The sequence below is a fragment of the Podarcis raffonei genome, chromosome 6 (genome assembly GCF_027172205.1).
Source record: "Podarcis raffonei isolate rPodRaf1 chromosome 6, rPodRaf1.pri, whole genome shotgun sequence".
Lineage (NCBI taxonomy): Eukaryota > Metazoa > Chordata > Lepidosauria > Squamata > Lacertidae > Podarcis > Podarcis raffonei.
Genome location: NC_070607.1, coordinates 62,618,266 through 62,644,552, shown reverse-complemented (window position 1 = coordinate 62,644,552; position 26,287 = coordinate 62,618,266). Strand labels below are relative to the sequence as shown.

At 44.3% G+C, this 26,287-nt stretch overlaps 1 protein-coding gene across 2 annotated transcripts; it reads left to right on the top strand.

Annotated features, from left to right (window-relative positions):
• The first annotated feature begins 653 nt into the window (after positions 1 to 653).
• IRF6 (interferon regulatory factor 6) lies at positions 654 to 24,405 on the top strand. 2 transcript variants are annotated; one of them, XM_053393471.1, is made up of 8 exons: positions 654 to 954; positions 9,996 to 10,172; positions 13,809 to 14,013; positions 15,021 to 15,146; positions 19,167 to 19,319; positions 20,274 to 20,666; positions 21,275 to 21,393; positions 23,051 to 24,405. In XM_053393471.1, exons 1-8 carry the CDS (start codon positions 712 to 714, stop codon positions 23,270 to 23,272), a joined length of 1,638 nt encoding a protein of 545 aa, XP_053249446.1. In that variant the 5' UTR covers positions 654 to 711; the 3' UTR covers positions 23,273 to 24,405. The 2 variants fall into 2 exon arrangements, with proteins under 2 accessions (XP_053249446.1, XP_053249447.1); XM_053393472.1 differs by having other exon boundaries at positions 872 to 1,040.
• Positions 24,406 to 26,287: the final 1,882 nt, after the last annotated feature.

The following is a 26,287-nucleotide window of genomic DNA, read 5'->3' as shown; positions in this document are numbered from 1 at the left end:
CTCCCCAGGTACATATTCACTTGTTATTGAAATGATAACAGGATCAGCACCTGACATACCAGTCTGGAAACGGAACTCCACAAAGGAGGCCCTACTCCACATCAGCACCTGAATGAGTCTCCCTGAAAGAGAACTAGGATATGTGCCAGTTTTGTGTGGGGAAGTGGCTGAAAGGAGGGGAAGGGTTCAGCTCCGAGGGCCTTCTGGCAGTTCCCTCACTGCAGAAGTGAGGTTACAGGGAACCAGGCAGAGGACCTTCTTGGTAGTGGCACCCACAATTTGACCCTCACAATTTCAGCAGCAGAATTCCCCTCCAGCGTGGCTGATGGGTGTGTTTCATCGGAGAATTGTTCATCAGCAATTTTATAGGAACCGCTCTTATGCTGCCGCGCTTAACTTTCAAGGAAACTGAGAAGTTTTGAGTAATTTAAGTACGAGTAGCAGCGGCAGCCAGAGTTCTGCAACTCAAATCAAGTTTTAAACCCGCAAGGGAGAGAAGCAAAAGAGACACCCGATATTGGAGAAGGGGAGTGGGGGCGTACTGGTTAAACCAGTTACACCGACACCAACACTTTCCCATGAAAACGAGAGGATTTTTTTTAAGCTTCAAATACAACTACATCCTTTTACCTCTGTTGTGGGAGAGGGGAGAGAGAATGAAGAGGGTCAGCTTGTGCTTATGCCGCGGCCACAGAGAAGAGCACTCTGTCCATGCGCAAGGACCACTTGTTTTACAGTCCTAGGCTAGCTCAACCACGACGTGCCTCTCCGCAAAGCGGCCCGTTTCTTTGTCCCGCCTCTCCTCGCCCCTTTCGCCTCCTACTCCCTTGCTCCTCGCCCGCGCCCCTTTCGCGCCCTCCTCCTCCTCCTTCCTGCAGGGGCGGAGCCGGCAGCGCCTGCGCCCGGCAGCACCTGGCTCAGGTGAGCGCGCCGCGGAGCAGAGCCGTAGCCCAGGTGAGGAGCGACCGAGCGGTGAGTGTCGCGGGAGGGGGCGAAAACGCCGAGAAGGAAACTTCCCCCTCCCGACCCGTCTCTTGCAGGTAGGCTCCGTCCCCTCCTGGGCTCCAGAAACCTGCCCAGGCCTTTGGCGGCTCCAGCTTCCCACCCTCGTGCGCTTTGCTTATCCCCCTGCTCTCCGCGCTCCCTTCTCGCCCATGTGTTTCCTCCTTGTCTGGCCCTCTGTGGAGTATTATTACTGTACCTCTTGCCCTCCCCCACTCACTCTTCCAAAGCATTTTTTTAAAAAGGCTGGTGTTTGTTTTGTTCACAGTTTCTGTTTCCCAGAGTCCTCATTTCCCTCCAAACTTCGCCCTCGTTGCTCTGGGCTCGAATCTAATGGAGGCTTCCTTGCAAATAATGGCTTGGTAGTAAGAGGACACTGCGAAAGCCTGAGGGAAAGAAGGGCTCCTTTGACTATAGCCTTGGGTTGGAAGAAAAGTTCCTGCTCTGGGGCCGTCCACACAAGCAGAAGTTGCTTTACTTGGGGCAAGTAAATAACCTCTTGGGATTTAAATCAGTGGACGATCTACAGGACTGTTGTGCTACACGACTCTAGCGTGTTTACTGTGAAGTAGATGGGGAAGGCAAGGGCGCTGCACTAGATAATACTGAACTTGGTAGGAGCTGCTCTTTAGTGCATGTAGCACATTGCTGGAATGTGCCTGAGCCTAAAGTTTCCAGGTGATTTGGGGAACATTGGAAGTTGCCCTGTGCCTAGATTTTTGTCAGCTCAATATTGTCTACAGAGCCCCCCTCCTCTGGCCTGGATTTCAGACAGGAGACTTTCCCAGCCCTACCTGGAGCTGCCAGGGCTCCGAATGGGAACCTCTGTATGCATAGCATGGGCTTTGCTATGGAGCTACTGTCCTTGTATACTGGGACACACAACTGGAGCAGAGTTGGCTGGGAACTGAACTTCCTGCCTACTCCTGAGAACAAAGTAACTGGGTCCAGTTAAATGGATCCAGGAAGGATCTACCATGCTTACAACTTAGTCTGAGGATAATAGGCTATCCTCAGTCCATTTTTCTTGTGGGTTAATTGAGTTAAGACAGACCTTTTGTCATGGTAACTGAAGTGTTTGATGCAGGTTGATTAACTTAGTTTGGCATTGTTATGCAGATTGTCCTCAAGTTTCAGATCTGAGATTAAAGTCTTCATTTATAGCAGACCTTGTGCAGCTGCACCAGAGAGGAGTTGTAAACACTTATGTTACCTTATGTTTATTTCTAGAATGACCCCTTTTCTTGTGCCTCATCAAAGGACAGGGTTTAATAATATTTAATATAAGGGCTTAACTTTGTGGTATTTGGTCTAAAAAGCCAGATAGCCTAGTTACAATAAAGTGGGGAGCTTTATCTCTGTGGATGACACTTGGTGATATTCAGTATGGAATAATAAAACTGAAAGCAGAGCTTTAAAGTTTGATAGTTTATTATGTTAAAAATTAGTATTGGAGGTACGACCATGCAAAGTAAGGGGTGAGGGTCCTCCAGGCCTCTCTGTCTGGCATGTGGTCCTCTCCCCAGACTGTACATCCTTCTCAGCCACACTCCCTTCCCTAGCCTTTCTTCATACCCTGCCCCCCTTGAGTGTTTTTTGCCTCTCTGAAGTGTTTCCTTGAACTCTGCCCATCACTATCTTGTGGCCTAGAAATGTAGCCCTCATTCTGTAAAAGGTTCCCCACTCTGGATGTTTAGAGAAGCATTTATTTATTAACTTCTATCCCATCCTTCCTCCCAAATGAGCTGGGTAAGGAGCTGGACATCGAAGTGGTAAGACATTCTTATTTAAACAAACCTACCCAGTTGTTCTGGGACGTGGGTGGCGCTTGCCAATCAGAAGGTCGGCAGTTCGAATCCCCGCGACGGGGTGAGCTCCCGTTGCTCGGTTCCAGCTCCTGCCAACCTAGTAGTTTGAAAGCACGTCAAAGTGCACGTAGATAAATAAATGGCATTTCCATGTGCTGCTCTGGTTCCACCAGAAGTGGCTTAGTCATGATGGTCACATGACCCAGAAGCTGTCTGCGGACAAACGCCAGCTCCCTCAGCCAGCAAAGCGAGATGAGCGCCGCAACCCCAGAGTCGTTCACGACTGGACTTAACTGTCAGGGGTCCTTTACCTTTTCATGTCTTTCAGCTATCAAATATATATATGAAATAGAATGTTCTTAAGTTGCTTCTAAAACTTAATAATGATAAATTAATAACAATAAGTATGCCACTTCTTTCCAACCTAGTTCATAGGCATAAATATGCTGCAGATAAGGGCTAATGGGTAGGATGTTGGTCCCTGTGAACAATTTTGAGGATAGGGTTGTGATCTTCTTACGTGATGTCTCCATATGGTGAAATATCCCTAACATTGCATTTTTGTGCTTGGAAATTCTGCACCTAATGAATTTCTGCCTGCCTGTTAAAGGCACTGTATCTCAGTTGGGAGTGGGGAGGAGGGAAATGAAGCAGACCTATTTGGATATTTGCTGGTTTTTACCCTTTGAGGATGGAACACTGAAATAGTGTTGGTCTGTTTTCCAGCAGTTGTTCTTTGAAGTTTAGCTCCCAAGGAGACAAATATGACTGGGGGGTGCATCTTGCTTCTAGTGCACATGCATATAAGTATGTGCACATGAATGCAAATGTGTTTATGTGCTGCACAGGCTGCTATTTGACACACCGTAGGCGAGAACAAGAATATTGGAAGCATGTCTGTATTTTTCTTTGTGGAATGTTTGAGGGGGTGTACTTGAGACAACTTAAGGAAAACAAAACTGCATTTGAGATTGGTGAAGTAAGATATACTGAATGTGCAGCAATGACTTCACAGGGTCAGAAAAGTGTTGGGAAGGTTTATTCAACTCATTTAGGAGCTTAAGGATAAGAATTGCATAAAAGCATTTTGAGCAGCATGCCTTCAAGCTACCAGCATGGGGCATACAAATAGCCTGCAGTAGTATCTGAAGAACATTCTTAGATAACTGTCTGCCTAGTTTGCCGACATACAAGTCTGTGAAGCAAGAGGTGGGATTTGTACTTTCGGTTTCCCTAATTTGGTTGTGCCAGAGCCCTGCCTAATGTTAAGTGACTGCAGTACAGTGGTACCTTGGGTTAAGAACTTAATTCGTTCTGGAGGTCCGTTCCTAACCTGAAACTGTTCTTAACCTAAAGGACCACTTTAGCTAATGGGGCCTCCTGCTGCCGCCGTGCCACCATCATGTGATTTCTGTTCTCATCCTGAAGCAAAGTTCTTAACCTGAGGTACTATTTCTGGGTTAGCGGCGTCTGTAACCTGAAGTGTCTGTAACCCGAGGTACCACTGTACTTTGGATACTGCTCTACAGTACTTCCTTAGCTCCCATGAGGAAGTTTTCTTTTCTTTTATGATAGGGTTTGTGATCAGTTGTCGTTGTCAGAGAAATATCGTTCAGTATATATTTGGTTTCACTGTAATAATGGAAAGCACCTTTTTAAAAAGGCTGGGACAAATTTGCATATGGTCAAATTTTGTCTGGGCTAAAATAACCAATAACTATTACAGAAATACCTTTTTTCTTTAAAAAATGGTATTTGAGCAGGAAGGAAGCTGCATTTCAACAGGAGGGACAGAGGAAGCCTTTTATCATCAGGCACAGTTATGCATATACATTATGTCTTCGTCATTGTGCCGCACTAGCAAAAACCTTTAAAAGGAGATTCCAGCACACAGCTGTAGGAATTCATTTACAAAACTGAAACTATCAGACTTGGGTTCACATAAGAGACTGGGAGTGGCTAGCTCCCTACAGAAAATTGTTGTCCCTCTTTAGGTGCTTATACATGTGACTAATCTTCCTTTGCCAATTCATCACCGGTTGAGAGTAAGTCACGCCCACTATGATTTCATCTCTTAGTCTGGCCGGATCACCTTTTCATTTGTGCTCTGCATGGTAATCTTTTACATTGTTTGGCTTCACATTCCTTCCTGCCCTCGGTATAACTGATGCTGACATTAACACATGCTTCTGATGAAGTGGCTCACGAAAGCTTGTATGAAAGCAATGTATCTGTTAGCCTGTTGCAGGAAAAATGAGGAGTTGTGTGGCAACCCCTCTGGCTGGCTTCTAGCAAGGTGTTTGGCGAGCACTGCCTACAAATATAGTGTTTTGAGTCTTGCTCTGTAGTTAACCTGTACACTTCATTTCACTTATACTGCACGTAGTTGGAGAAACTGTGTTTGCTGCTGCACACGCCTGCTGTAAAGGTTTGCAGTCAGTTTCTTGAATGCTTCCTTTTTTTTTGTATTGATTGTCATTTTCGCTACTGTGGCTAACAGAATAACAATAGCAACCTGCTTATTTAAATTTATACACATCCCATCTTTTTGCAGAAAGCAGGTCTCCAAAGCATCTGACAATAAGTGAAAAATAATAAACAATAAACACAAGGTTCTTTTTAAAAATAGTGGTGGGGAGAGTAATTGAAAATATCTGCTCCCCATGTCTTATGGCTTCAAAGAATCATAGAATTGTAGAGTTGGAAGGGATCCCAAAGGTCATCTAGCCCAACCCCCTGCAATGTAGAAATCTCAACCAAAGCATCCATGATAGATGGCCATGCAATCTCTGCTTAGAAACCTCCAATGAAGTAGAGTCCACCACCTTCCGAGGGAGTCCATTCCATTGTTAAACAGCTCTTACCATCAGAAAGTTCTTCCTGATGTTTAGTCAGAATAATTTCTTGTAACCTGAAGCCATTGCTTCAGTACCTACCCTACGAAGCCGGGGAAGATAAGCTTTCTCCATCTTCCATGTGACTGCCCTTTAGATATTTGAAGATAGCTGTTTTATCTCCTCTCAGTCTCCTCTTATCGAGGCTAAACATACCCAACTCCCTCAACCATTCCTCACAAGGCTTGGTTTCCAGACAGTTTATCATCTTGGTCACCCTCCTCTGCATATCCTTCTTAAATTGTGGTGCCCAGAATTGGACACAGTATTCCAGGTGGGGGTCTGACTAAGGCAGAGTACAATGGGACTATTACTTCCATTGATTTGGACACCATACTTCTGTTGATGCAGCCTAGAGGAGCATTAGCTTTTTTTGCTGCTCAATCGCACTGTTGACTCATGTTAAGCTTGTGGTCTACTAAAACTCCTAGATCATTTTCACATGTACTGCAAGTAAGTCAGATGTCCCCCATCTTATTTTCATGCAGCTGGTTCTTCCAGTCTAAGTGTAGAACCTTACATACCGGTATGTCTCTATTGAAATTCATTCTGTTAGTTTTGGTCCAGCTCTGCAATCCATTAAGGTCATCTTGAATCCTGATTCTGTCTTCTGTGTCGTTAGCTACACCTCCCAATTTGGCATCATCTGCAGATTTGATGGGCATCCCATCAGTTCCTTCATCCAGTCATGATGAAAAGACCACCTGTGCCCCAAGTCCCTTCAGGAACCAGGAACACCATTCACATCAATTCAATGTCATGTCCTCAAGGCATTAAATGGGATTTGTAAACACTCCAGTGTTGCCCCCTTCCCCCCCTTCTGGCCTCTGCATGGCTCAGCCTTTCTTCTCTTCGCCAGGTTCCTCTTATACTGCTGCTTTCCCTGGGGAAAACTGCTCTTTAGTGGTCAGTTGGAGCAAACAGCAATTGGGTTTTCCGTGGATTGCAGTTTGTTCTGGCTTAAAGCTAGAGAGTGGGTTTACCCTGGGAAAGGAGCGGGGCAAGGGGAAAACTGTTTGGACCCGTTTTTTCTAGACACTGGATGAGCAGAAGTGGTGGCAAGGCCTTAGATATTTCTGCTGCTGATTTGACTATCCCAGCTGCTGCTGTTCAAAGATTCTCTAGTGATCATAGTCACAAATAATGACTATGCTGTAATAGTGGTACTATTTATCATGTGTTGGATGCTTTGTCTTTGCACTATGGCCAACAGCCTAATGAGGAAGCTGACCTTCTTTCTCTTCTGTCTTTTGTCCTTTTTAACCATCCCTCTTCACCAATGATCCCTTTGTTTTTCCTCTTGTCTGTCATATTTGCTGTTGTGTTAGTTTTCTGTTCTTATAGGGTTGTTTTTTAGTGGGGAATGAGCTTTGCTCTCTGTGTGTGTTGTGTGTTTGTTTCCTTATTGCTTTTATGTGTGTTTGGGCTATGATGTCACCTGTTGACGTACCACTGCAGCTCTGGCAGTACACCTGAGCAGTTGCAGGGATTCATTACTGGGTGACTGGGTGTCTGTCCACTGATTCCTTAAGATTTTGCAGTGGTGGATGGTGTCTTTGCATTGGAACTTCAATCTTCTGCGTTGGCACATGAAGTCTAAATGCCCAATCATACTTTGAGTGTAAGGCCCTACTTTTGCACTTGAGTATAAGGCATCGCTGGGGAAGCTGGTGGTGCTGTGGTCTAAACCACTGAGCCTAGGAAGGTCGGTGGTTTGAATCCCCGCGACGGGGTGAGCTCTCGTTGCTTGGTCCCAGCTCCTGCCAACCCAGCAATTCAAAAGCACATCAAAGTGCAAGTACATAAATAGGTACCACTCCGGTGGGAAGGTAAACAGCGTTTCTGTGTGCTGGTCTGGTTTCGCCAGAAGCAGCTTAGTCATGCTGGCCACATGACCCAGAAAAACTGTCTGCGGACAAACGTTGGCTCCCTTGGCCAGTAAAGTGAGATGAGTGCTGCAACCTCAGAGTCATTCACGACTGGACTTAACTGTCGGGGGTCCTTTACCTTTACCTTTTTATAAGGCATTGCTGCTTGGTAGTTCTGTTTGTGTGGCTCCACTTCTTCAGTGATGGAGCTGTTGACTTGCTGTGGATCATATGTTCCTCCCTTGCTGTGTAGCACCATGCTCTGATAATGGATGCTTTAGTTGACTGCATTGATGAGTATTTAATATTATGATGACTAATTCTGAAGAAAAAGGAAGCTGTAAGTACAAACAGAGAAAAAAATGTGTTGGTTCAGATTTTAAAAATGTGTTTTATCTATGAGGGGCACTTCCAGAAGTATAATATTTAATGAAAATGTTTCAACCATGTGCTCCAAAAAAATAAGTATTTTAATGCATGAGGAGATGTGGTGGTGGTGTGATGATTCTCTGGATATGGGAGGAGCAGAAAAAGCAAGAGGGCCAGAGGGCGTCTTAGAAAATGAAGGTTGAAACAGGGGGTGCTGCAGGAGAGAAGAGATTAGACCCAGGGAAATGAAGGAAACTGAAAAGAGTGAGGAAGTTTGCAGCCACTTGAAATAATCGGCTGTATCCATTGGTGCAGATCTCTTAACATTATTGTGACATCACACTGGTTATATTTATGTTGATTGTTTATTTCATAGCAGAAAGCTAACCCAGGGCAAGTAAGCATGTTATTGCAGCTCCCTGTGCTGTGGTGCCCTTTCTGGCTAATTTGTTTTATTTAAAAGCATTTCTAAACCACTTAATATTTAAAAATCTCTATAAACAGTGTACAAAAACAAAACATTAAAACAGGAGCATAAAAACAGAGACACAATCTATGGCATATTTCTAGGGTGTGTACATATTTATTAGGCCAGGGGTGGGGAGGCAGTGTTCCTCCATATGTTGTTGAACTGCGATTCCCATCAGTCCTTGGTTGCAGATGATGGAAGTAATATAGTCTAGCAACATCTGGAGGACCTCAGGTTCCTCATCCCTGTATTAGACCTATTATTATTATTATTATTATTATTATTATTATTATTATTCAGATTTCTTCTTGGAGCAGAATAAGGCTGGGATTACATGTGTCCTAGATAGAAGGGCTCAGTGGTAGGCCACATACTTCACATGCGGAAGATCCCAATTTGAACCCCACAGCATCCCTAGGTAGGTCTAGTAAAGGCTCCTCTATCTAGAACCCTAGAGAACTCCAGTGTTGACAAGATAGACCAATGCTCTTACTGATTAGCCTGGTTTACAAGCCACAGTAAGCAAAACAAAACTTACTGGGACTGCACAAATGTGCCGGCTTCTGGCAAGAAGCTTGCAGCTGCTTTGTTCCTTCCTGGTCTTTCCAACCCTAAACATAGCCAAGGTTTGGCTGACTGTGCTGTCTGAACCTGGGCTCTCTTCTAGCTAGCCATATGACCTGTACCTTGTTTGGATGAGCCTGGTTTGGATGAAACGCTTCGCCAAATCTTTACTTAACTCAGTGGGGTGCAAGAGTAAAAAAGACCACAAAGGAACAAGGTGAATTTAAGTTACTCTCTGGAATCCTACATCTTTGTGCAGTACTGGTAAACCATAGTTATCGTGATGTGTGAACCAAGCCACGTGTAATGTACAGAGGAACTGCCATTTCAAAGCAAACCAACTTCAGACCATGACCTATGAAGCTGATGGGTTTAACCAGAGTTTGTTTTAAGCCAGGATTCCTGATTCATACTATTTAACGAGCTGACTGGGGGAGCCCAGTGTATTGTTCTATCATGGCTTAGCATTAATTTATCAGCATGGGTAGTATAAACCATTTTCCTGTGTTCCTTTGTGTGGCTGCTGCTTTCAAATGGTTTCAGAGACATGCCCCACAGTGTGATGTAGTGACAAAAGTAAAGTGTCCTAGATGTTACTGGTAGGAAGAAAGAAGCAGACACAATTTTGGAGGGGCTAGAGGCCACAGATATGTTGCAGTATCTAGTTGTGGTCTTGTTATTTAAAAACTAAAATTAAAACTGTACCATATAACTTAGTCCCATTTGTTCAGCTGTTCTATCCCATCTTAGAATTGGTGTCCTCAGTGTATTAAAAATGGATAAAGGCTGAGATTTTAAATTAGAATTCTTATTTATAATTTTGGGGGCTATGCTCACCTGAGTTCAGCTAGTATTTCCAAGCTTCTCTTGATAAGTTTAAGTTGACTGGATTCTCCCCTCCCACACCTTCAACAAAACTCAGGGAGTTGGCATGGTGTTTAAAGCAGCCACAATTGGTTTCTATTGCTTTGTTATCTAGAAAATGAAATGCTATTTGCATTTGCTCTCCCCCCCACTCCAGATAATGGCGTTACATCCACGGAGAGTTCGATTGAAACCCTGGCTGGTAGCTCAGGTAGACAGTGGTATGTATCCTGGTCTCATATGGCTTAACAGGGTTGCAAAGCGATTTCAGATTCCTTGGAAGCATGCAACTCGGCACAGCCCTCAACATGAAGAGGAGAACACAATTTTTAAGGTAATGAAATAATTCCATTCCACTTTGGAGAGCCAGTGTAGATGAACTAGTAGTCATGGACTGGTGAAATCCAGATTCATGTTCAGCCATGCACTAACCTTGGTCAATCATTATACTGTCTCACAGAGTTATTACAGGGATAACATAGAAAAAAACCCCACCCTTATTTGCCATCCTGAGCTCCTTAGAGGAAGGGTGGGATGCAAATGTAATAAAAAGTATTACAGGTGACTTGCAGCAGCTAAGACCATTGTTTGCCAGCACCTTCTGCTTCATACTCCAGGAGGATCACTGCTCCAAATGAATATGTGTTTGCCTTCACTTCTTCCGTTTAGAAGGCTAATGCATTTCCTAGTGTTCATTTGTTTTGTTCATGTGATAGCAATTGCTTTAAACTTGGACATCATGGCATGCCACTGTATTCTGTTATTGAATGGTGTTTTAGTTACTATGGGATCAAATTGGTCAGCTGTGCTTTTAAAGCAAATATGATCCTAGAGCTGTGAAGAGCAGTGGTGTAGCGTGGGTTGTCAGCACCCGGGGCAAGGCAAGTAATTTCTGCCCCCTAACCCATGGATTTGCGCCCCCTAACCTGTGGATTTGCGCCCCCTAACCCTAACCCCCAGATGTTGCGCCCGGTGCGGCCGGCCCCCCCTGCACCCCCCACGCTACGCCACTGGATGATGGCACTAGTTCCTTGGTTTGGGCTTCTTCCCTTCTGCTTTCCACTCGGAGCACACAACTTTTTAGACAGATCCCTGTCTGTGTGGTGAAGATGCCCTGGCTGGATCTTTTCAAGTGTGTGGCCTTTAGACTGCTCCAGAGCTTGAGCTCTCTGAGCTGGGAAGTTCCTGATTCTTCAGACCCAAACTCTGGGCCCTTGATAATACTGCCTTGCCTATATGCGTTGGAACTCTTCTGATCTTCCAGGTGGCAGCACGTCCATCCACACCACAGGCTGCTCGCGATTGCGGACACTTTCCCGCAGTGCCCAAGCGGCTCGCCCGAGGCATGCCGGGAAAAGCGCGCCTTTCACCGAAGCATCAGGTGTTGGTTGGCCCTGCCGGGGAGGGGCCTCGAGGGTCCGCGGAGCAGCAGCAGCGTCTAACCCCGCTCGGGCCCCTATGCCACCGCTCTGGGGCACCGGGTGGGTGTGCGGGAGAGGCGGCTGGCTGCTCCCCCGCGACCCCCTCCCGCCGCCGGATCCCCGAAGGGCGGCGAGCCGAGCCCGTTGCCAGCCGAAGCCCCGCGCTTTCCCACTGACGCGCGTCAGTGGCGTAGCGTGGGTTGTCAGCACCCGGGGCAAGGCAAGTAATTTGCGCCCCCTAACCCGTGGATTTTAGCACTCGAGTGCGAGCACCCCCCCCCAGATGTTGCGGCCGGTGCGGCCGGCCCCCCTGCACCCCCCCACGCTACGCCACTGGGGCTGGGGGCGAGCGAAGGAGCCAAGGACCCCCCCAAAAGGCTCAGTAGGAATTTATTAAATTTATTATTTGTGGAGCCCCCGCGGGCCGAGGCAGCCGAAGCCCCCTCCCCTCGGGCGCCTCCCCGCCCCCTCCTCTCCTTGGGCTGTAGGTGGAGCCCGCGCTCCCAGGCGCTCCAGATCCGGGCTTGGCGAGCGCCTCTCATCCTCCCGGCCGGGTCCGGGGGCTTCCAGCCGCGCTCCGTCCTCGCCCCCCCCCGCGGCTGAGACTTGCGCTGAGAGCCAGAGCCAGCGGCGCCCCCTTCCTCCGGGAGACCCTCGCCCGCCCGCCGGCTTCCTCTCGGAGGGTTTTGGGGTGGGCAGGGCACGTCGAGGCCCCTCGGAGCTCTCCTCCCTCCCAGTCGGCAGAAGCAGCCGCCGCCTGTGGCTGGGCCGAGGGGATGGCGGCGGCGGCGGGGAGCCCGGCGGAGGAAGGAACTTGTCCCTTCCCTCTGGACTCGCGCCCCCCCAGATGTTGCGCCCGGTGCGGCCGGCACCCCTGGCACCCCCCACGCTACGCCACTGGTGAAGAGAGATATGCAGCACCATGAATGTGTGCTCAGATCATAATACGACTTGTACTGGGAAATACTGTGGCAAAGCAGTGTGAAAGGGGCTGTTCTATTTAAATCATTCATCTTTCAAGTACTTGTGGGATAGAGAGATCCCTCAATAGTTTCCGCAATCAGTTCTGTCACCTTTTTTAGAGAGATTGATAATTTTGGCGTAATGCTGGTGGTCAACAGAAAAGGGTTTAAAGACTGTCTCAAGGCAAATCTAAAAAAATGTAGTATAAACACCGACAACTGGGAAACACTGGCCTGCGAGTGCTCCAGTTGGAGAACAGCTTTTACCAAAGGGGTCATGGACTTTGAAGACACTTGAACTCGGAACGCAAGGGAGAAATGTGCTAAGAGGAAGGCACGCTTCGCAAATCCACACCATGATCAACTCCCGCCCGGGAACCAATGTCCCCACTGTGGAAGGACGTGTGGGTCCAGAATTGGCCTCCACAGTCACTTATGGACTCATTGTTAAAACAATGTTTCTGGAAGACAATCTTACTCGGCTATGAGTGATCGCCAAAGAAGACGACGACTTGTGGGATACAGCTTCCTCCCTCCCAATCAGATGCTTTTTGCCTTATCATCACTCTGTGTACCCTGTGCTCCTGCAGAGTTGATTTTCCTGTCCTTTATCTGGTTGTTGACTGTTTCTCTTTGAAGGTAGCTCTTTAGTGGCTTCCCTTCTGAGAATCAGGGTTCTAGTTATCTACTTCTTAAGTCTTCATCTCTTCTCAAGTTAAGAGTCCTGTAGCATGCCAGCTGAGTCCCGTAAACCTGCATAGACTTGCACTGCACAAGGCTCTTCTAGTTTATTGCTGCTGCTTTTTGACCTTGTTCTGATGAACTGTTTATATGTTGGTTCTCAGACTGAACTGAATTTGATGCAGAAATTATTTTAGATCAATTTATATGTTCTGGAAGCAAACTCCTAGGCATTAGCAATGGCTACTGTTTTAAGGAGAATTTTACAAATTTTCTGTGTTAAGAGATTTTGTTAGAAGATTATTGAGCAAAGCCATGCTTTTGTGGTGACCTGTGAAATGCTCTTCCTGTGGCGGCTTGCCTGGCACCTTCCTTACATATTTTTAGGCACCAGACAAAAGCACTCCTCTTCTCTCAGGCTAAGTAAACAATCTATGACCTTTTATATGAGAGGGTTGTTTGTTACTCTGTTATGTATTTTTTTTGTTTTTAGATTGTAAACTGCCCTGTGATCCTCAGATGAAGGGTGGCATAGAAAATTAATAAATAATGTTACCAGGATAAATCTGGGACCTTAATCCCACATACAAATAAGTAAATAAATGAAAGCCTGGTTTGCCATTAGATTGGGTTCCTTTAGACACAATTGGGTGGTCTCTATTGGAATGGTCTGTCATACCATGCATAAAAAATTGGTTTGGATAATCCTAAAATGATTTGTGCTGCTTTTGTCTGCTTATGTTGGGGAAAGGAAAACAGTGGCAGTCATATCTGGCTGACTAGCTGCTGCACTAAGTATTTACTGCCTAGAGTTATGTGATAAATGCAAGTTTGTTTGGTAGCATGATTCAACATTAGCTGGCATGATGACAGTACTTAACTGAGCATGATGTACTTTGCTCCCAGGCCTGGGCTGTGGAAACAGGAAAGTATCAGGAAGGAGTTGATGATCCTGACCCTGCGAAATGGAAAGCCCAGCTCCGGTGTGCTCTCAATAAAAGCCGGGAATTCAACCTGATGTACGATGGCACCAAAGAGGTGCCAATGAATCCTATTAAAATTTATGAAGTGTGTGACATTCCACAATCCCAGGGAGCAATAATTAATCCAGGTGAGATGCACAGTGACTCTGTTGGTTTTTAAGGAAGTCTGGTAACAGGAAGTCTTCTATATGCCATGATGTTATGTTGTTAGTGACTCCTGCTGGGTAACTCGTTTTTAATTGAGTAAGCATTTCACCTTCTCATTTGTGCAATGTAACTAACACAAAGTGAACTGTAGGTGACAGTTCTGCCTAATCAAGGTTGCTTTCTGCTCACCCACAAATTCAACACAGGGATGTTATTAATTGTTCACCTTTCTGTTTTGTTTTTAATCGAGTCTAAATGAGAAAAGATTTCAGGGGAAAGCTTTGAAAATCAGGTGCATGCTACTAAACGCCAGAAGCAAGAGGGGGAAAGGCATGGTGTCTGGGCTTAAGGGCTTTCAGTTCTTCATGGTCTTCCTTTCCCTTGTTCCCTCTTTTGCACATTGTCCCCAAGCAGGCATTCTAATAAGATGGCAGTCTTTAAAATTCAATTCTTCCAGAAATGAGTGTTTCATTAAATGAAATTCACTGGGAATTTCTCCTGCATGTTTACCATTGAAAGAAATGGACATCACTGGGCACATGTATGTGTACCTGGTAGAAACATTTTTTGGACTTAGCTGTTGGATGCAGAAGGCTAGCAGGTTCTGGGATCAGGTAAATGTTCTTCTGGCCCTCTGTGCACCTTTGTTCAAACCAGCTGAGAGGTTGGATGAGGCCAGTTGTGGGATTCTGGTTGGATAGTACAAGGGCTGGGAGAGAGTTGCTTCATGCTAGCATGTCTTCCATGCATAAGCTGAGAAGCATGAAAAGACTATTGACTCTGGTGCTGTTTCTGGATCTATGAAGCAAACCAAACAGTACTTGGAATAAAAATCCCCAGGAAAGAGATGTTTGTACACAGTGCTACTAGTAGAATTTTTCTGTGTAACTTCTGTGGGTCACACAAATGTCCATTCCACTTCTTTATTCTCTTTAGTTGATAAAATTCCATATTACTTGCTAATTCTCCAACTGCACTTTTCCTACAGGTTCTACTGGTTCCGCTCCATGGGATGAGAAGGATAATGAGCTTGATGATGAAGATGAGGATGAATTAAACCAGCCTCAATCTCATGTAGCTATTCAGGATACCTTTCCATTTCTTAATATCAATGGTTAGTAGATAGACCCTGGCATAGAGTGCACATCAAACCCTATTTTTTAAATGGCATTTTTCTCTTCATTATTACAATATGAAGCAACCATGCTTTCAGAAAACAGTCTTTTAAAAATCTCTGGATTGCAGCTCAGCTACCAGTTGCTTGACCAGTACGCTACAGAAAAAGGCAAAAGGAGAAAGGCAAAGTCTGCACTATATGAGAAGTACAAGATTAGTCTGAACTGAAATATTCCTATTGTTCTGTGCCGATGTGTTCATACACATGTTTAGTGTGGTCTAGCTGTCCTAAAGCTAGCTAGGTGTGAAGGAAAAGGCCATTCCCTTGAAATCTGTGCTGCTGTCATGGGTTGAACTGGGCCCTTGAGAGTTGTGAAGCCGACTGGGGCAGGGTGTGCAGAGATATTTGTGCCTTCCCCTTTGGTTCCAATGATGCTGTTCCAAGTGGGGCAACAGGTTGTTGCAACGGCTCCCAACAAAATATTAAAAATAGAATCAAACATTAAAAACTTCCTTAAACAGGGCTGCCTTCAGATGTCTTCTAAAAGTCAGATAGTGTTGTTTATTTCCTTGACATCTGATGAGAGGGCATTCCATAGGGCGGGTGCCACCACCGAGAAGGCCCTCTGCCTGGTTCCCTGTAACCTCACTTCTCGCAGGGAGGGAACCCCCAGAAGGCCCTCAGCACTGGACCTCAGTGCCCGGGCTGAACGATGGGGGTGGAGTTGCTCCTTCAGGTATACTGGGTCGAGGCCGTTTAGGGCTTTAAAGGTCAACACCAACACTTTGAATTGTTCTCGGAAACGTACTGGGAGCCAATATAGGTCTTTCAGGATCGGTGTTGTATGGTCTCGTCGGCTACGCTCAGTCTGGCTGCCGCATTCTGGATTAGTTGTAGTTTCCAAGTCACCTTCAAAGGTAGCCCCACATAGAGCTCATTGCAGTAGTCCAAGCAGGAGATAACTAGAGCATGCACCACCAGTCTGCGGGCAGGTAGAGTCTCAGCCTGCATACCAAATGGAGCTGGTAGACAGCTGCCCTGGACACAGAATTGACCTGCGCCTCCATGGACAGCTGTGAGTCCAAAATGACTCCCAGGCTGCGCACCTGGTCCTTCAGGGGCACACTTTCCCCATTCAGGACCAGGGAATCCTCCACACCAGCCCACCCCCTGTGCCCAAAAAACAGTACTTCTATCTTGTCAGGATTCAACCTCAGTCTGTTAGGCACTATGTCAAGACCTCACAAGTCACTGTGACAGTCACTTAGCTAGCATTCTAATAAGAGGGTTAATTCCCACAGTGTAGCAAGAGCAGACACACCTTTTTGCCCAGTGTGTAGCCTATAATGATGATGCAGCTTTGTAAGTCTGTTCCTTGGAGTGTGGTTCTGGTTTAACAGGTTTTAACAGTAATATTGTCTCAGCAGACACATTTGCATAAATTTCCCATGAACCAGACCTTGTTTAAAGTTATATTTTGATGGTGATGTGTTTTGAAATAATATTACTAATCCACAAATGGTGTTTATTATGGTGCATTTTATAGTATACACTTTTCATTCAATGAACCTTTTTTAAATGTTTATTTTCTCTTGCAATCTAATTGTCTGTCTGGCGCATCTCTACCAATATTAATTCTTTAATCTCATAATGGGGTACATATTTTACTATCTAGTAAACTGTTCAGTTATAAGTGATAGGCGAGTTCACTTATTATTGCATGGGGGAGTTTTCCTTCAGTAAGTTTGCAAAGGGCCTAGAGACTGATCTTTCTTTTTCTGTGTACTCTTTGAAAGATATTTTAGGTCAAGTTGGGACATGTTGGCTGTGATGCTAGAATTACACTGGAGAAATCTGAGGGCATTGACCACTGTGTTCAGTAAACAAAGTTGCTGCTGATTAACCTTGCCAATTATTTCCAAGATACTATACTTTTTACAGCATAAGTTGTTGAGTATATTTTGCACAGAAAGATGGGGTGAATTATTATGTGAATGACATGATATCACACAATAATTCACCCCATCTTTCTGTGCAAAATATACTCAACAACTTATGCTTGGCATAAGTTGATATTATGTGATATCATGTCATTAGGGATGCGGGTGGCACTGTGGATAAAAGCCTCGGTGCCTAGGGCTTGCCGATCGAAAGGTCGGCGGTTCGAATCCCTGCGGCGGGGTGCGCTCCCGTTGTTCGGTCCCAGCGCCTGCCAACCTAGCAGTTCGAAAGCACTCCTGGGTGCAAGTAGATAAATAGGGATCGCTTACTAGCGGGAAGGTAAACGGCGTTTCCGTGTGTGGCTCTGGCTCGCCAGAGCAGCGATGTCACGCTGGCCACGTGACCCGGAAGTGTCTCTGGACAGCGCTGGCCCCCGGCCTCTTGAGTGAGATGGGCGCACAACCCTAGAGTCTGTCAAGACTGGCCCGTACGGGCAGGGGTACCTTTACCTTTACCTTTTTATCATGCCATTACTGTGCTTGGAGCTAGATAATGCAAGCTGCATTCTTGCTTCTTACCAAGATATTACTTACTGGGGGGGAAACGTTAAAGCCCTATACGGCCTAGGACCCTCGTACCTACGGGACCGCCTCTCCTGGTATGCCCCACAGAGAAACTTACGGTCTTCAAATAAAAACATCTTGAAGGTCCCAGGCCACAGAGAAGTTAGGCTGGCCTCAACTAGAGCCAGGGCTTTTTCGGCTGTGGCTCCGACCTGGTGGAACACTCTGTCACAAGAGACTAGGGCCCTGCGGGACTTGACATCTTTCCGCAGGGCCTGCAAGACAGAGCTGTTCCGCCAGGCCTTTGGCCAGGGCACAGCCTGACTCCCTCCCTCGGCAATCTTCGCGGAGCTCTGGCCCAATGGTGGCCAGTGGCTTGAATTTAATTAATTTTATAATGAATGATTTTAGAGTGTTGTTTGTGTTGTACTTTTGTATTGTTTTATTGTTGTTAGCCGCCCTGAGCCCGGCTTCGGCTGGGGAGGGCGGGATATAAATAAAATTTATTATTATTATTATTATTATTATTATTATTATTAACCACTGGGGTTCGTTTGCTGATTGAAGGCACTTTGATCCAGTGGAGGCTTCCAGCAGCAGAACAAAGAACACCATTTCTGTTGATTCTTCCTTTCTCCTGCAACTCCTTTGACCACCAGCTCCAAACTGCTTCAGAGGGTTGTGGGACCTTTTAGAGCAGTGTGGGAGGAGGTGCTGCAGAGGGAGTCGGAATGAACAAAAGTTGCCTCCCTCTCCATTCAGCTGATGGAAACCTCTGGACACAAGCCAGAGTATCCAAGCTTTCAAGTTCTTTTTTGTCAGACTGAATGAAAAGGAAGATAAATTACCATTGGTAGAAGGTTGAATTCTTAGCCACATAAAGTAGTTGAGCTATGCTTGCCATTCTAGTATGAGAAGTGTCTGAGTGACATCTTGAACTGTAATTTTAAAAATGTCGGCAGTCCCTCAGGATATAATAATAATAATAATAATAATAATAATAATAATAATAATAATTTATTATTTATACCCCACCCATCTGGCCGAGTTTCCCCAGCCACTCTGGGCAGCTCCCAATCGAGTGTTAAAAACAATACAGCATTAAATATTAAAAACTACCCTAAACAGGGCTGCCTTCAGATGTCTTTTAAATAGAAGATAGCTGCTTATTTCCTTCACATCTGATGGGAGGGTGTTCCACAGGGCGGGCGCCACTACTGAGAAGGCCCTCTGTCTGGTTCCCTGTAACCTCACTTCTCACAATGAGGGAACCGCCAGAAGGCCCTTGGCGCTGGATCTCAGTGTCCGGGCTGAACGATGGGGGTGGAGATGGTCCTTCAGGTATACAGGACCAAGGCTGTTTAGGACTTTAAAGGTCAGCACCAACACTTTGAATTGTGCTCGGAAACGTACTGGGAGCCAATGCAGATCTCTCAGGACCGGTGTTGTGTGGTCCCGGTGGCCACCCCCAGTCACCAGTCTAGCTTACATAAAATGTACTACTTATGCTTAGATTCCCCAATGGCACCCACCAGTGTGGAGACCTGCAGCCCTGAAGCTGCGTGGCCAAAGAATGAACCTGAAGACATTGAGATGCCTATGCCACCTCCGGTTATGCCCCATGATATGTTCAGCTCTCCTGAAGTCTGGATTAATTCTCTTCCAAGTAAGTCTTTTTGTTGACTATGTCGCTAGATACATCTAGATTGTTGTGTGCATGTAAAGTCCACATAGGGAGTATACTACATATTGCAAAAACATGCTGAACGTGTACCGTTTCCCCCCTGCAGTTACTTCTGTTTAGATTGGTGTAGCCCAGAGAGCCTCCTGTGTCTGAAAATGTAATGTACTCATTGACATCAGCAGATGAACAAAAGAAACCCAGCTGGAAACTGCTGTTGAATTTGGAATAGTGTGTGTCAGAAGTAACTTCTTACACTAGAAGCTTGTGTAAGAAGAAGCTTGAGGTGGTCGTGATCAGCCATACCAACTGATAAGTTTGTGTCTACTGATCAGTGCTGCATTCGTGTGAAAAGCAAGCCTATCTGTGAATGAAAATGAAGTACTGCTGCCGTTATTTGGTGTTATCTTGTGAGCACCCTGACTTTGGGAGTTGGCTCTTGGTTTCCTTGGCACTTGTAAGGAAGGCTAATAATTCTGCCCCTATTCTGTGCCAATTTCATTCAGCCCTAAAAAAGAGCCATAATAACCGGAAGAATAAGAAATCAAGATAACAAACTTTTTATAGAAGAATGGAAATGGTTTATTGAATATTTACAGATAAATTGCAAACAGATAGAAACACTGGCAGGATTATTGTAATAACCTGCAGTTTCATAAGAGTTTATATTTAAAGTAGATAATTAAATGAGCAAATTAAATGAATTTGGATATGCAGAAGACATTAAAAAATAAATTTAAGGGACCGCAGAAAGAGGGGGAAGGAAGTCAAACTTTGAAATGTTAAAATGATTGTAAAATTAATGAAATGTATACATTTGAAAAGTATAAATAAAAACTTTTTTTTTAAAAAAAGTGCTATGATAGACAATGCAGGTTGTTGGAATTTTGGGTTCTGTTGCAGTGTCTGATATTCTAACAATATATCCTTCTAATCAAGTGACAGACCTTGAAATCAAGTTTGAGTATCGAGGCAAAGAGTTTGGGCCAACAATGACTGTGAGCAATCCCCAGGGCTGCAGACTTTTCTATGGAGAACTGGGTCCAATGCCAGATCAAGAAGAACTCTTTGGTCCTATCAATTTGGAGCAAGTAAAGTTTCCAGGACCGGAACAGATCACCAATGAAAAGCAAAAGCTCTTCACAAGCCGTCTGCTTGATGTCATGGACAGGGGGCTGATCCTGGAAGTCAGTGGCCATGCTATTTATGCTATCAGGCTTTGCCAGTGCAAAGTGTATTGGTCTGGACCATGCGCACCTTCTGGCACCACACCAAACTTGATTGAAAGACAAAAAAAAGTCAAGGTGTTCTGCTTGGAAACATTCTTGAGTGGTGAGTAATTATAATGCTCTTGGTTCACCATCACAGAGTAGCCAATATGTTCTTTTTAATCCCTGAAACATTTTGTATACCCGATTATGGTACTGCAGCCCATTGGGATTGGGTCCCAACCAGTTAAGTCACCTGGGGCTGTGTCTGGTGTTACTGGTATGGTGCAGATAACAATTTGTGCAGAACTTGCTGGGCTCACAATGTGCACCTTATAGTGTTTGCATGCAGGCATTAGTGAATGGGCATTGGTTCGATGTTTGTTGTGCTCTAACATAGCTGATTGAAGAGAAGCAATTCTCCCTTCTTCCTTTATTTTTTGCCCCAACTCAATCACCAGAAGGCATAGGTGTGGTTGAAGTTCTTGCCTATGGTCAGTGAAGTGGCATCCCTTATATTTGTTATAGTATACAGGGTCAAAGGGAAAATAGCATTGATAGCTAATATCATTATGGCATCTCTAGACAAAAGGATTATGGGAGAGAAGATAGAAAAGAGAGTAGGAGAATTGGGTTTTGAACTAGAAGAGGCAATATGTGGGAAATAGTGTTGCATCCAATATGTGGGAAATAGTGTTGTACATCACAAGCTTTGCTTTCCCTCCTGCTTAGAACTGATTGCTCATCAGAAAGGACAGATTGCTAAACAACCCCCATTTGAGATCTACTTTTGTTTTGGAGAAGAATGGCCAGATGGAAAATCCAAAGACAGGAAACTGATTGTTGTTCAGGTAAGAGAACAATGAATTGCTAAGGAGTGTTGATTGTCAGAACTTACTATGAGAACATTTAGTTGACTCCTAGTTTTCACAATATATAACTATGTGCCCTTTTATAACCCAGAAACTTTAATTCCTCAGCCTATGTAAATGTACACATTAACATGCATTCTGCTTTTATCAGGCGTGGACAATGCAAAGAACAATGTGTGACGCTAGAGTCCTGGCCACTGGAAGTCCATTGTCTGCAAACATTTAAGACTTGGAGCAGCCTCGATATTTGAAAGCTGGGGTTCTTATAGTGTTGAACACTGTACTGATACCAGTTTCAGCACTTGCGTATTCATCCACAACACAGACATGCTTATTTGCAATATTTATAGACCACCTTTCCAATGAAAAGTTTTTACAGCACTTTAAAATACAAATAAAAACCATTCATACGAAACAGGGGGAAATATAACTGAAGTAATAGCGGTTTAAAACTACCTAAAAGCATAGTCTTTCCACTAATGCCTGAACACCCAAGAGAATAAAAAAATATCAGGGAAGAGAATGTAATGTCCCTGGGAGAGCCACCTGGCAACTTGGAACATCTGTGTAAATAGCCTCGGTCTGATAGATAACAACTTTGCCTTCCTCAAAGAAAGATCTTGAGGTCGGAACTCATGAATATGGCCCTCTGGGGTATCTGTATGCGTTTGGGAGAAGGAACTCCTTGAGTTGCTTAGGACAGGACAAAACCACCAAAAACTGGCACCTCTGAATTCTGCCTTGAAACAAACTGGTTTCAGTGTAGGTGTTATGGAATAGGCATAATGTGTTTGTGCCAACCGATCCATTTCAATACAGTGGCATCTCTGATTACGAACTTAATTTGTTCCGGAGGTCCGCTCTTAACCGAGCCACCACTATAGCTAATGGGGTCTCCCGCCGCCACCGCGCGATTTCCATTCTCATCCTGGGGCAAAGTTCTTAACCTGAGGTACTACTTCTGGGTTAGCAGAGTATGTAACCCAAAGCATTTGTAACCTGAGGTGTTTGTAACCCGAGGTACCACTGTAGATGGCCAATGACAATAGCTGCCACCTGAGAATCTAGGAGTAACGACAGGTCCAGGAGCACCCCCAGGCTAGAACCTGCCCACGAAGGGACAGTGATTCCATCAGTGATAGGCATGTTCTTAGCTAACAGGTCAACTGGGTCCCCAGCTACCATAAGAATAATTGAATAAGTTTGTTGAGTTTGTGCAGTAGTTCATACTACTGCTCTTTCATCTTGGCTGCATCTTGGCTTAGCATCCTACCTGTCTGCAACCAATTCTACTTGAAAGGCAGTGCAGACCACGTGGGCCAAATGTTTTATCTGAGGACTGGATTTTTACAGATGATTGGAGCTAACGTCCTGAATTGGTAGGCATTTCAGAATAGTTACCAGTGCATCTACTCTGCTCGCATTGTGAGAACATATGTTCTTTTATTTATCTTACATACTTATCCTATCTTTCTTCTATCATGACTAATAATGACTCAAAATGAAAATGAATGCAAGAGTGAAATTTTTTGTGTGTGTTGCTGGTACACCTTCTACTTGAGCTTTTAGCTTATTCTTTTCGGATGCAATTGAAAATCCCATCTGGATTGACGCTGCATAATTTCTTTCCAAACAGGTAATTCCAGTTGTAGCTCGCATAATCTATGAGATGTTCTCTGGTGACTTCACCCGCTCCTTTGACAGTGGCAGTGTACGGCTTGAGATTTCTACCCCTGATATCAAGGACAACATAGTTGCTCAGCTGAAGCAACTCTACCGCCTCTTGCAAAATCAGAATGAAGGCTGGCCAATGCAGCCACCAAGCATGGAGATGGCCCCGCCCCTTGCAGCACAGTGATGACCTGGTTTTACCTAAATGAGGAATTAGCTGGATTAATGGATTGTGTGTTTATATTTCAATTAATTTTAAATGTCTTTTGAGTAAGTGCAACAGGAATGTATTATGTACAACATAATCTGTTTTAAATTTATACTTTGCAAAAACTGCTCTGGATTAATGCATGTAAACAAGAACATTTGTCTTTCTCTTCAATTAATGTAAATATATCAAATGGCATTTAATTTGTGCCTTAATTTGTGTGTTAAATGTTACACACAGTTTTCTCTGTATATGTGATCAGCGGTCAAGTGCTCTTTTTAAAAAGTAGTTTCACGAGGCTAACAAAAACACTTTCACCCTAGTTTTCTCTTACCCACTAGCTTGATAACACAAATTTTTTACATAAATTGCATGTTTCTGTATATATTTTTAATATATAAAAAACCCCAGTGCTGTTGGCACACATGTGAAATGTTAGAACGAATGCAAAACATTTTTTTAGTGGCCGTAATTCTAACTGTTCAGTAAAACTGCTTTGCAAAGTAGTAGTAGACTGAGAAGTTATCTGGATTTTCCACTGCTATTTGATAGTATTTCATGTCTGTATACACTACAGATGAATAGTGCAAAATAATGACTTAAGTCTTAAAAGGCATAGTTCTTATTAAAGTTACTTTACAATCAGTTGAGCCAGATCTTACAATAAATGAAGTACAGCTAAGGGATTCGGATGATAATAAATTGTTAACTGGAAATCCAAGAAGCTGCTTTTATTGTAGTTCCACGTTGTATGCTGCAGCTCAGTACAGCAACTGGTGGCGCCTTCTGTTGGACTAATCTTTGCTAACCTGGATTTGTCCAAAAAGTCTCCATTGTTTGTAAGTATATCAGATTGCTAGAAGATAGGGAAAAGCACCAAAGCCCTCTGCTTGCTCTGTGCAGGACCTGTTTGACATAGATGTAAGAAGACTGTGGAACCTAGGAAATTTGAATACTGTTTGAGATGTAATATAGCTGGCTTTAAATATGACAGTGCTTTCAATGCTAAGCTTTGTTCTGAACTGGTTAAATGGCTGCATTTTTGCGTGTTTCTTTCCTCTGCTGGAAAATGCCTTAAAATGTCCCATAATAAAGTTTCTGGTTAACTATAACGTTTTCATGTCTCTTTTACTAGCAAGAGTTAAGTATATTTAACTTGCACATCCAAGAAAACTAGCATTCAGATCTGTCCTATGTAGCATTTTGTTTGAAACATCTTGAATTGAATGGAAGGAAAATATATTGTGTACTGCAAATGTTTTCCTATGGTGGAATCCAATGCTATGCTATTACAGACATTCCATGTGTGCAATAATTTCAGCTTGCCAGATGGAATGATCCCCCTTAATGTATTGTTCTGGGGGTTCTCCCAACCCTCTGAGCCAATTGCAGGAGACGCATGGAATGTGTGAATATTTTTAATTTGTAGGCAGTTCTGGACAAAATGCAATTATTTTGTGGTGGAGACAAGGGAATGCAGAACTGTGGTTGGTAGTTAAATATCTGTGATGGTGCAAGGATGCAACAGGGCTCACATCCTCGCCTGTGTACCCCACACCATCCCCAAAGCTACCCTAGAGGGTCAGAAGAATGTTTGGTTGTGCAGGAAAAAATCCTTGCACTGACATGCTGTTCTCCGTTAAATACTTTGAATACAACCCTAAAACTATGCTATACTAATTACTTTAGGAGAGAGAAGGTGAAGGGGTGGATTACCTGCTTAAAGCTGCTTTGCTGGTATGATGCTATAGCAACAACAAAAATAAAATGCTACAAGGCGGCTATGGTTACATGTTTGGTTTCAGCCCTGCAATCGGGAGAGCTGGGTGAGTGGGGGAACACTGTCCATAGAGGGCATCAGAAATGCTTCTCAAAATTATAGTAGTGTTATTTTAATAGCTATTGAATGACTTCATATTTGCTCTAGATTGAATAAATATATATATTTAAATATGAGGCCTGAAGTGCTCCCCTTATGTGATGGCAGTAATCTAGTCCAACCCGGTGCAATGCTGGAATCTCAGCTAAAGCATCCATAATAATAATAATTATTTTTTATTTATACCCCGCCCTCCCCAGCCAAGGCCGGGCTCAGAGCGGCTTACAAGCAATAATAAAAACAAGATGAATGATTACAACTTAAAAACAAAAATAAAATACAACATTAAAATAATGGAACATTAAAATATTAAAATGTAGCCTCATCGCAGGAGGAGAAGGAAAAGAAAAAAGAAAGAGAGGGAAGGAGGGAATCAAACTGGCTCCAAGCCAAAGGCCAGGTGGAACAACTCTGTCTTACAGGCCCTGCGGAAAGAAATCAGATCCTGCAGGGCCCTGGTCTCATGAGGCAGAGCGTTCCACCAGGCCGGAGCCAGAGTTGAAAAGGCCCTGGCTCTGGTTGAGGCCAATCTAACTTCCATGACAGATGGCCATCCTACTTAACATTGTATGTCTTTTTAAATGTGTTTGTGGGAGCGGTCATTATTTACTGGTTGTTTTTTGGTTTTGTTTTATTCTGCATTTTGTCTTCTCATCTTGTATTTTTCTGTTGTGAATTGCCCCTGGGTCAAGGGCATTATTATTATTATTATTATTATTATTATTATTATTATTATAGACTAGCTCACTGCTTGTGAACTGAAGAAATGAGCCCCACTGCATTCAATGAGATGTAGTTCCAAGTACATCTGCCTAAGTTTGCAGCCTTAAAAGTCGTAGATGTGGGGCTGATGGCCTTAGTTAAGTCACTATTATCTCATTCTCAACTTACCGTAAGTATCCTGTCTGCAATATGGGACGACCCACTACTGGCCTTGCTGTAAGGTGATGTGTGCGAAAGTCTTTGAACACACTGACATACTTGGTAAAAGCTAGAAGAGAAACCATGCAGAAACCTGAGAGCCTGCGAGAGAGAACTTAGCCGCCTCTCTGCCCTATACCAAAGAAACGCAAAAGGTAGATAACGTTTCATTTCGTAGACACCAAGGCGATGAA

Excerpts from the sequence above, each read along its gene's own strand:
- IRF6 (XM_053393471.1), top strand. The coding sequence starts at position 712 with ATGCGCAAGGACCACTTGTTTTACAGTCCTAGGCTAGCTCAACCACGA. Across the intron at positions 15,147-19,166 it reads TCCATTTCTTAATATCAATG|ATTCCCCAATGGCACCCACC; the intron begins GTTAGTAGATAG and ends ACTTATGCTTAG. Across the intron at positions 19,320-20,273 it reads CTGGATTAATTCTCTTCCAA|TGACAGACCTTGAAATCAAG; the intron begins GTAAGTCTTTTT and ends CTTCTAATCAAG.